The 11,221-nt window shown below is 45.0% G+C and overlaps 1 protein-coding gene across 1 annotated transcript in view; it reads right to left on the bottom strand.

Annotated features, from left to right (window-relative positions):
• lrp1bb (low density lipoprotein receptor-related protein 1Bb) overlaps window positions 1–11,221 on the bottom strand; it is a gene marked incomplete at both ends in the record, with an annotated part of 317,704 nt that overhangs the window by 117,345 nt on the left and 189,138 nt on the right. The window contains 3 exon segments of the mRNA XM_080838235.1: window positions 1,408–1,635; window positions 2,694–2,825; window positions 9,669–9,913. Coding sequence (XP_080694361.1) covers window positions 1,408–1,635; window positions 2,694–2,825; window positions 9,669–9,913 — 605 coding nt within the window.

Raw genomic sequence — 11,221 nt, 5'->3', positions numbered from 1 at the left:
AGAAAAAGAGAGAATGCCAGAGAGAGAGAGAGAGAGAGAGAGAGGGAGACATAATTAGAAAGAGAGAGAGAGAGAGCCAGAGAAAATAAAGACAAAAACCCACACACACAGAGTTAGAAAAAGAGAAAGAAAGAATAGCACGAGAAGAAAACCAGATGTGTCTCCCTGAGTGTGGAGACAGTGCAGTGCAGTGCTGGCACCAATGACTGATTGGGGTGGCTGAACTCTCAGCAGAAACAGCTGCTCCAGTGGAAGAGGAAGAAATCCACCGTGCATATTAAAACGCAGAGCACCGCTACTGTTCCTCTGTGATGATGACTAAATTACACGTCCTCTTTTCCTCCTCCCACCACAGCATATGCCTGTTAGCTCTCATCACCAACAGAAGAGATCAACAAATGAATTATGGGAGTTTAGATTTACTCGCCATGGCAGGCTGCAGTCGGACATAAAACATTGTGATCGACCCAAGCCTTCCTCACCCTGTCTCCCATCGCTGCTACTCTCATCATTTGTTGGTTATTGTCTTGTGCACAGCACCTGGGCTTGAGGAACAGCATGATTATCAGTAATAAAAATCTCCACCTGCATTCTCCCCATCTCTGACCCAGACAGGTATCTGACCCAGTCCGGGAGGGGAAATAACACACGCCGAGAACATCTCAAACAGGGGATGTTGACAACTGTAAATAGTCTGGAGATTTTGCCGAAACTCATCGGTCTATGTGTGTGTGTCTGCTCTGCTTTGGTCTAGTCGTGTGTTATGTCTGATATACAGTATGATACATCCGGTATACGTGTGATATACTGTATCTTTATTTCCTAGATGCCCTCTCCAAAGAGATTTGCAGGATACTATGGAGACGTACATTTTCATTATTCTCCCTTAGTTTTGACCCCATGACCTGTTGGTTGTTAACAACTTGCTTTCCCGTTATAGCTGTATGAGTGTAAAATGAACCCAAACAATCACACATTAACAGTCAGACATATCCCACTCCTAGTTCCAGACACATTGTCATGTTAACGCATTGCTAGCACTATCCAGCCCCCTGACATGCTTACTATTCTGCGCTGCCAAGCCAGCCGAAGTGCCCCTATGACTTCCTGACACATTCCAAAAAGAAACAGCCATTTTGAGGAGAAAGTACTCAATTCTTCTCATACTGTCATTTTAAGGAGAGAAGAGACAAGTGGTCTGCAGTTGTTTCTATTTGGCAGTGTGAATACCAATCTCTCTCTGAGAGCTCTCCTCCAGCATGCCCTGCCTGACAGTCGGCTCTGAGAACCTTCACTTGTGCCTCCAGAAATAACACTCATCAGCGTATAAAGACACTTGCGGTGAGATATCCCAGAAGGCTGTGGTGTGCTGGTGTGGTTGGTGTCATCGGACAGTGTGCGGCACACCTCCAGAAATAACTGTTTCCAGGCCGGTTCCGTTGATGAAAGCCCGCTTGATGGTTTGGGTCTTGACGTCGGCCCAGTAGATCCTCTCCTCCAGGGCGTCGTAATCCACCACCGTCACGTCGTCAATGTCGGGGACCGTAAGGGCTGTCATGATGTTCAGGTAGGGGTTGTCCAAGTCCACGCCTCGGATCTCTGTCCGCCTCACATACAGGAGGAACTTCTTCAGTGCTTTGGGGGAGTCAACATAGAGCTGGATTAATGTACTGAAACATAGATCTGGGTTCATGTCATTGTAAGAGTTTCCAAAACATATACGCAAACTACATACAATAGGCATTACTGTTCAGACTAATACTGTGGTCTGGCCAAACAAATGAGTAAATACCACAAGGATATCCATGACTTCTTTTGTCATATGTGATGAATTATTCTATGACCATTGCCTTATTATAACAGCTTCAACAGAGTCATTGTCCACATCAGCTACTGTAACAGACTGTTAGATATAGGCATTTTCATAACTTCACATAATATGATTACATCTCAACAACCCTGTGCAATATAGTTTGCATAGCACTAGGCCACAGCTATCAATATGTCACCTGGCCTTTTGTCTATGTTGATGGGCCATCAGACCTGGTCCCGAGCTTTTGTGTGTCTCCGAGCCAGAGACATTAGTTGACTTTTGTCTTCAGCCACGACAAGATTAGCATCCATATGGCCATATGGCCCTACCTGTAGCTGTAAGCTAGACATCCCCTTTTGACCTCCAGATACACCCATTCCCTCCCCTAAACCATACATTAATTCTACAGTATAAATGTATCTGCAATGTTTGTAATGAGAAGAAGAAGCAAGGAGACCGACTCCTCAGCAGCAGACGTGCCTTGTGCATGCTTGTGCTGTATGGAGCTGACCGTGGCATGTGGTTGAATAAACACATTCTTTCGCTAAGCCGTCTTCAACAAGTCTGTTATTCTGAACAAGCTAACTTGAACCAAGCGTGGGCATCCGACGATTTTACCGGAGGACAGCGTAATCTTTCAAGACTGAGAACCCCCATAGAGAACCCTGACTGAGAACCCTGATGAACACATAGGATATATACGATACATCTCCAGCATATTTGCATCCACACCAGCCTCTACAAACTTATTGGAGATAACTTGGGGAAGTATGACAGTATCAGTGACAGCACAGTCCCCACACTTCACATAACAGAGCCTCTCTCTCTGTCTCTCTCGGCCCTCTGTGGGGAAGAGAGCCAGATTGATCTGGGGACTCACCGGTGCAGGAGCGTCTGTTGGCGGCCACCTTCATGAGGTGGGGGCAGGTGCAGGAGGCGGTGCGGTTGTAGTCGATCAGGCACAGGTGAGAGCAGGGACCCCTGCCGTCGTTGCCCTCACACGGGTTGGACGCTGGGGAAAAGAACAACAACAACATATTCACAAATGAATTAAATGAAATCTGCCAATCAACTGAGCGTGTGAACAGCTGTTCCAATTGTCATGACATGATGATGAAAGATTTGGACTCTCTGGACGGGATGTTTTAGATAAGAAACAGGCTGCTGCTGCTGTCGATGCTGTGCGATTTAAGTAGGTGTGATATACAGTATAACACTGTTGGACATTAAACACCCTGCAGGTTGAGATAACAATACACATTTGATGAAAACACAGATGTCAACAGGTGGGGGTGAGAAGGAGGTGGATGGCAGAAAAAGAAGAAGAAGAAGTTTAGAGGAAAGCCATAGGTTACTGTTTGAGAGTTCTAAGCTGAGCTCTATTGTACACACTGGAGGTGGTGGCCAACTGATGAGAACTGATTCACCTGAAAATGTGCACAAAAAAAATTGACCAATCAGCAATACTGTTTAAACTGCATCTGTGGAATTGCAGTCAGAACTGTCTGCCCCCTCAGTTTGAAATGGAATTGGGGGTACCATTTTGTGTTACTAACTGAACACAATGCACTCACACAAAGGAGAAAAGTTTTATAACAATTACACTCAACTGCTATACTCAATTTCAAGCCTGTTCGCTGCTCTCACAAGTGAACCTGCAGATAAAAGCGCATATTTTCGAGCAGTGGCGCGATCTTGGTGAGGCTGCAGAACAACAAGATGAAATTAGAAAAAGAGACAAGCCCTGCTGCCTGAAATAAAACAAATGGAAACCATACGATTTTCTTTGAAAACATTCAGTTCATGGTCAACAGGGGAGATCACCAGAGGGGAGCCAGCATAAGGGCTACAGATGCTGCGGCTACACTAACATCAGGATGTGGGTAGCAACCTTAGAGGCTAACACTCACACACATGAAAAAAAGTAAATAAAACAACGCTGACATTGTCCTTTCCGTAGGAGTGCTCGACACCCACTCTCTTGGCTTTGGACACCCAGCACGTGTTCCCCTCCGCCAGCTGCGGAAGGGTGGTTTGGGGTCTATCTGGCGGACGCCTCCCTGCTGCCCCACACCTGGTTGTGGGTCGCGGGGGAAGAGGAAGGGCCAGGGAGAGGGGCTTGAGCATATTTGAACATTGTGGAATGAAGGTTCTGAAGAATATCTGAGTCCAATGAATGGAACCTGGGGTTTTGGAATCTTACATTATTGATGAACACGTTCTTTTATGAGAAGGTTCAAAACTCCCCTGCTGAAGGGTTAATGAGAAGCCTTTTTATTCTTTTAGCTGAGCAGGCAGATTAGAAGATATCGAGGGGCTGCGGGGAGTCATCTGGGAAGGAAGGAGGTGGTTAACAGTCGTGTTCGGGGGGGTAAGGCGCACTATGTCAGCAGCATTTGGAGAGCACCTGGTAGGATCAGGACAACCAAAGGAAAGGGAAATAAAATATGGAAAAGAAAGAAAGAGAAGAAGCAAAAATCCCTGATATCTTTTCAGTTTGATGGTCCATTTTTGTGTCCACACATTGTTTACTCTGTATCTCTATATAGGTTAGTGCAAGGTGCCGGTAATGGTAATTAAAAATAAGGCCAGTATTGGACTGCGGCTATCTACCGTATGTTCAACAAGTCAATGAGTTCCCATGGATATGTGTATCGCAATGTATATCCTCAGTACAACACTCAATGTTTAAACAAATGGTTTTTTTCTGTATGTTTCCTTTCTTCATCAATTAAAGGCTTCAGTGCCTTCTCTTCCCCAGAAGGCTCTTGATTTAGATGAGCTGTGAAACTACAAAACGTTTGAATTTGTTGTTTTTGGCTGGGAGTGTCACATACATACACCGTACCTCCCTGTCTGCTGACACCTCTGACACAAATCGCAACACAAATACACTTTACACCCCAGTTCTAATGTCTGATCTGCTTTGCAAAACAGGTGCTAGAAGTAATTCTGCTGCCCCCCCCCAAATGAAAAGCTAAATGTATAAGTAATAGCTCCAATGGGGCCTGGAAAATGAAGCTATTATTATGATTACCATTTTTTCCTCTTTCTCTTCAATAGCTGATTTATTTTCATACATATATTTGCGATCATTTACCACAGGCAAGTGCAGCAAAATATGTTCTGAGTGATTAAATTATAGACCCAATTCTCTGGGAATTAATTATGCATTCAGCCCGTCTAGAGGGGAAATATGCCAGAATGGGGAAAAAAGAAAGAAAGAAAGAAAGGAAAGAAAGAAAGTGAGAAAGAAAGAAAGTGAGAAAGAAAGATAAAATGGCGCGTGTGCGTTTGACTCACAATGGGAAAATGTCATTTTCCATAAACAGACAGTTGCCTGAGTAAACATGGACAGAACGGCAATGCGCTTGTTCACCAGGGACTGAGGGGAACAAAAGCACAGGAACATACTGTACTGTAACTCGGCCGAGTCCAAAGGGGAGGGGGGTCATTACCAAAAGCATATAGCATCTAAACCGGATACCCCCCGGAGTCGGCTCCCATCTAGGCCACATCTGGGCCACATCGGGGCCAGATGCACTCCAAATATGGCTGACACATGGGGACGCTCCTATGAGACCATGAACTCCGATGAGTAGGTGCACGTTGGCTGGAACACGTTGTTCTGCCGTCATGCAGGAACACTGGCAGTCATGCCTTAAATACGCTTTGTGTAGTGGCCTTAAATATCGATTGTGTAGTGACCGAAAATTAGTGTCAAAAAGAGCTCCGTAGAAACACAATCTGCTTTGAAGTGGACAACAACATACAAATAATTCAATGAAACCCTCTTGAAAGCATAGCTGAGATTATTTTTAATCCTGAAAATATTTTTTTTTCCAGAGATGCATTCAAATGATGTCCATCTCTATTATTTCTGTATGACTTCTGTACTATCTAAAAAGAATGTTTATGATGTGGCTAAACACTGCTTACAGAGACTGATTCCTAATCCATGAGACAGTGACGGTGGCAATCCTTTGTGTTCATGTTTCACATAAGCTCGTGCAAGGAAATGCATGAGAACCATTTGCAGGCTTTCTACACAGTCGTCACTTTTGAGCCACCATAAAAGCCACCATTTTATGAAATGTATTTTCATATTATTGTATTTCATGATTTTTTTTATAAATAACAGTGTAATAGCATATTATAATAGTATTATTTTGCACCAAATCGCATTATTTTATACTAATTGGTGAAAAAAAATCAACCTTGTTAATTCTCGGTTGACACAGTGTTTGCTGGGCAGATAAGCAGCGGTGCTAACCGCATTGCAGGCGTGTTCATTAGAAAACAGTGTTAAGGTCCCTTAGCGCTGTGAGCTATTAGCCATGGCTAAGCTGCATAGGGGCCCCAGCTATCAGTGCTGTGGAGCCATGTCTGGGGACAGGGCCCTTTCTGAAGGGTTATTTTAAATTCCTCTCTCAATGGAACAGTGAAGCTCATGATAGCTTTCAGTAATCACACTCTCTCTCTCTCTCTCTCTCTCTCTCTCTCTCTCTCTTGCTTTCTCTCTCTCTCTTCCATTCGTGCTGTTTTTTCTTATTTCATATTTTTTCGAAGGTGTCAGAGTTGATGTGTTGAGCCAGTGCACCTGAACCCGCACCGTAGAGTGCCCAGGCACACATAATGTATTTACAGCCTGCCTGTTGACGCCCGGAGTCCAACTCTGGATCCCCCTGCCGTTTTCACCGTTGAATCCTCTCTTCTGTCCCTCCCTGTCTGTTTCTCTCTCGTGCCCTCTGCCTCTTTCATTCTCTCTGTGCCTCTTCCTCCCCTCCCCTCCTCTCTTTCACAGCAACATTCTCTCCCTTATTCCCTATCTATGTTTCTCCTCCCTCTCCCTCCCTTTTTCTCTCCATCCTTATTTATTTCTCTCTTCCTTCCTTTCTCTCCCTCTCTCTCTCTCTCTCTCTCTCTCTCTCTCTCTCTCTCGTGCAGCATCTCAATGCTGTGTTGGTGGCTGGGGTGTGGTGTAGTGTGCAGAAGTGGTTTAGGTTTGAGGGTGTAGAGTTTGCAGGCGGGATGTTGGAGGGTGGGGGTGTTGGGGGGTGGTTAAAGGGCTTGGGCTCCAGTAATCAGCAGCCTTCCCCCCACTGGGCCCTTTAAAATGGGATTAGCCATCCTTATTGGCCTCCTTTGCGATGCAGCTCAATTTGCCCGCACTTATCTGAGCTAAACACTCCGCACTACTTCCAGCACAGCAGCTGAGGCTAAATCTGACCACTGGACATCCAGCAGGTTGGCAGACTAGCAACCGCACACAACCCCCAACTTTCAGTGCACAAATACACACAGACACACACACACACATTTTCTTATTTTTTTTATCATTTTTCTCTCTCTCTCACACACACACACACACACACACACACACACACACACACACACACACACACACACACACACACACACACACACACACACACACACACACACACACACTCACACACACACACACACACACATATTCACCCCCTCTAGACACACACAGACACACACAAATACTCACACTATGGAAGCTGACCAGACACAAATGAGATGGTTAAGTACTTACTCAAATCCCTGAATACATGTGCACACAATCATTTCTCATTTCTACACTGCCATAAATACACACATCTATAAATACATACATTACAATATCAAAATACATGCCCTTGCATAGCAAAATGGACGCCTATGTAATCACTCATGTCCAAACGTCTACATCCACACAACACCAACTTAAACTAAAACTAGAACATGCAGAGTATAAAGTTTATAATGTGGCAAGAGAACATAATTGCATTTACTTATTTATTTTAATTTCCCAATGTCCAATTTTACATTACAGCACATTAAACAAATGCATTGCCCTACACCAGTCCTTTGGCATTCAATCAGCCTGGCACAGTTAGAAAAATGTAAATGTTATTGATTTTCTCTAGTCCTTCTCTTAATGGCTATAATAAGGTGCAGCAACTAATGGAGACCACTCTCACTGACTGCATCTTATTACCTCCAGGGGATTAAAATAGAGGGAGGAAGATAAAACAAAACAAAACAAAAAAAATCCAATTACTTAACACTATATGTTGGAACAATTCAATTGAACCTGGCTGGGAGACTGAGGGCAGTTACACGGACACTGTGAGAATTTCAGTACTTGTATTGCACCATCAAGAAGAGAGGCACAGACTTAGCAACACATCTAGCCAGATCCGGGCCAGTCGCGCCCCAGAACTGGCTGCTGCCTGCCGAGGCACTTACTTCACCCCCTATTTCAGAGCACTCATGGACTCCATATTGGATATGTTTGATTGACAGGTGCTCAGGGACCAGAGGGGAACAAATGAAGCATAGAAAAAGCTCAGATCAAAAACCGCAGACGTCCACCTCTCTCGCTCTCTCTCTCTCATCTTCGCTCTCTCTAAATGTCTCTCTCTATCTCATCTTCTCTCTCTCTCTCGCTCTCTGTCTGTCTCTTACCGACTATCTCTCTTCTGTTATTTCTCAACCACCCTCTCTAAAGTGGGCTGGGGGCATAGATGTTTTTGTGTTCATTTCCAGAGCCAGAGTATTTGATGGAGAGTGGTCAGTCTGGCATTGAGTGGCTTATAGAACACAGTGGAAGGTTATTGTATAGACCTAATCCTTTACTCAGGAAATAGGACAGCAACCTATACTTAGCAATGTTGCAGTGGTACAATTTGTATTTCTTTTCTCAGTCATTTGAAACTCTTTAAAACATAATCCTTTTTTTGTGACACTAAAAGACACTGAGGCTATCCTTCTGAGGCTAAACTGGATTAATAGAAAATGTCGGAGTTTTTTCTACTGTGTCTGCTCTCAAACGTAGAGACAGAATAGGTATGTGAAGGGAACAACACACACTCTAAACAACTACACATGCTTGTGCATGGTGTCCGAAATCTCCACACCTAAAGGTCAATGATAATTCAATTCAGTTCAATTCAATTTTATTTCAATTTTTATTTATTTTTTCTATTTCTAAAAACAATCCCCAACCTTTACTGCTGAGACTCTACCGTATGAGAGAGTCAACGCACAAACCTTGCACAGCTGATTTTAGTATTCAGATGAACGGCTGAATACCTTAGTGAGCTGAGTCCTTCATATCATAGCCTTGCAACCCAACTCTGAATGCTGAGGAGAGGGATCGAGCGACCCTGGAATAGATGGTCCTTTTAAACTAGTCCCCAGACACAGCGCTGTCCCTGGTGCTAGTTCTCTTATTACATTTGAAATGGAAAAAAAAGAATGTTCTTCGGGCTGTCGAAGTTTGCCATTTGCGATAATTTGCAGGACCTGGAGCGTTGCCACCAGCCGTCTGGCAAGGCAGGGGGCTCTCTGTGACCTTGTGAGCCACAGGGACTTGGGAGGAATAATAAAATAAATGGGTTTCATTTTTTGGTGTTGAGCTCTGTCACACCCACCCGTGCACAAAAACACACACGTTATTTCTAGGTGGACGAAAGTGTTTAATTATACTGTGATCTAATGACCTGATTCACGACAATCCATGCCTGTCTGTTTTTTTCAGTAAGAAAGATGGAGACAGAGATAAAAAGAGAGACACAGAGAGAGAGAAAGAGAGAGAGAGAGAGAGGAACATGGGGGCAAAAGAGAGTGAGGAAAAACATTTAGGCACGAAAAGGGATAGAGGGACATTTAAAGCAAGAGAGAAACAGTGAGTGAGAGAGAAAGAGACATAGAGAGAGAGTGAGAGAGACAGAGAGAGAGAGAGGGAGAGAAAGTGAGGTAGACAGAATTAGAGGGAGTGCGAGAAAGAGATGGAGAGCGAGAGAGAGAGATAAGGCGAGAGAGAGAGACGTTTTTTTTGCACCTTGAGGCTGCCTGCTGGGATGGAATATCTGCAGGTCAAAGGGCTGGGCGCTGGTCTTCTGGATGACCGTCACGTTGTGGCCCGTCCACTTGTTGGCCCGTGCCAGTGTGTTGGTCCTCCAGTCCGTCCAGTAGACACTGCCCCCGAACAGGGACACGGCAAACGGGTGTGACAGGTACTCGTGGCCCCGCAGGATCTCAATGACCCCTGTGCCGTCGTACAGCGCGGAGTAGATGGCATCAGAGCTGCAGGCAAGAGAGAGGTGAGAGAGAGGGAGAGGGAGGGGAGAAGGGAGAGAGAGAGGGAGAGGGAGAGGGAGAGGGAGAAGGAGAGAGAGAGGAAAGTGATCAGAGTAAAGAATGAGAAAGAGAGATGAAGGAGGACAATGTGAGAAAGGGAGACAAATATATAAATTGAGAGAGGGGGATGGCGAGAGAGAGAGAGAGAGAGAGAGAGAGACATAGTCAGGGTCGAGGATGACAAGGTGGCAGAGTGATGATGAACACCCCCAGGGAAACGACACGGACGCATATTTACGGCCATGTCACTCAAACGATGGCGGGGAAAGTCTAAAGCGAGCAAAGTCAGAGAGAGAGAGCAACGGATGCGGAGAACATAAAAATCCCTCCTTATTTCCATCCATCCATGCTTTTCCATATATTTCCCTCCATCCCAGAGACATGTAGTCAGTGAAAGGCCACAGGAGACTTTGGGAAAATGTTTCACGATCCCTGCAATCAAAGAGGGGCTTTGCTATGGCACAGGGACATGGGGAGAAATGGTTTCCATGCTTATCCCACCGTGGTCACGCAACAATGCTGGTGAGGTTTGTATTGTACTTCACTTGAGATCTCTGGCATAAGGCTGACATCACTGTGTCATCAATACGTCTCCATAGATGACATACTGTACCCTAATACATTTTTAGAGGTGGACTATCCTTGTCACAGTGTCATGTAATCACTACTGGTAGTTGTCATCCCAACTCTCCACATGTTTGATGTCATGACAGTTTATTAGTGTGACATATGTTGTTGTGAAATCTGCCGTGAGACAAGTGTGACAAACAGTGACAAGAGTATATGACAACTGCCATGCGAAGGGTGTATGGCATGACTGTATGCCAGGTAGGAGTGTATGGCATGCGTCACCATGTTTCCCAACCCCTCTTGACACAGTTTCTGGGTCTGAGCCACCGATGTGTTCCTCAGTCATAAGAGCAGGAAGAGAAGAGCAGGAAGTGGAGAACGAAAGAGTTTGGGAGTACATACCACCCCACAGATGGCTTCTCAACATGAATCAAACCCACACACAAAGCAAGCAGCACAAGTATTTTCAGCATGGGTCTGCTATTATCTCTCTCGCTCTCTCCCTCTCTCTCTTACTCTCTCTCTCTTTCCCTCTCTCTCTTACTCTCTCTCTCTCCCTCCCTCTCTCTCTCTCTCCCCCTCTCTCTCGCCCTGTCTCTCTCCCTCTCTTTCCCTCTTTCTCTCTCTCACTCTCTCTCTCTCTCCCTCCCCCTCTCTCTCCTTCTCTCTCTCCTTCTCCCTAGT

Source organism: Sprattus sprattus, assembly GCF_963457725.1.
Source record: "Sprattus sprattus genome assembly, chromosome: 5".
Lineage (NCBI taxonomy): Eukaryota > Metazoa > Chordata > Actinopteri > Clupeiformes > Clupeidae > Sprattus > Sprattus sprattus.
The sequence above is the reverse complement of the archived record's forward strand: the minus strand, read 5'-3'. Positions and strand labels throughout refer to the sequence as shown.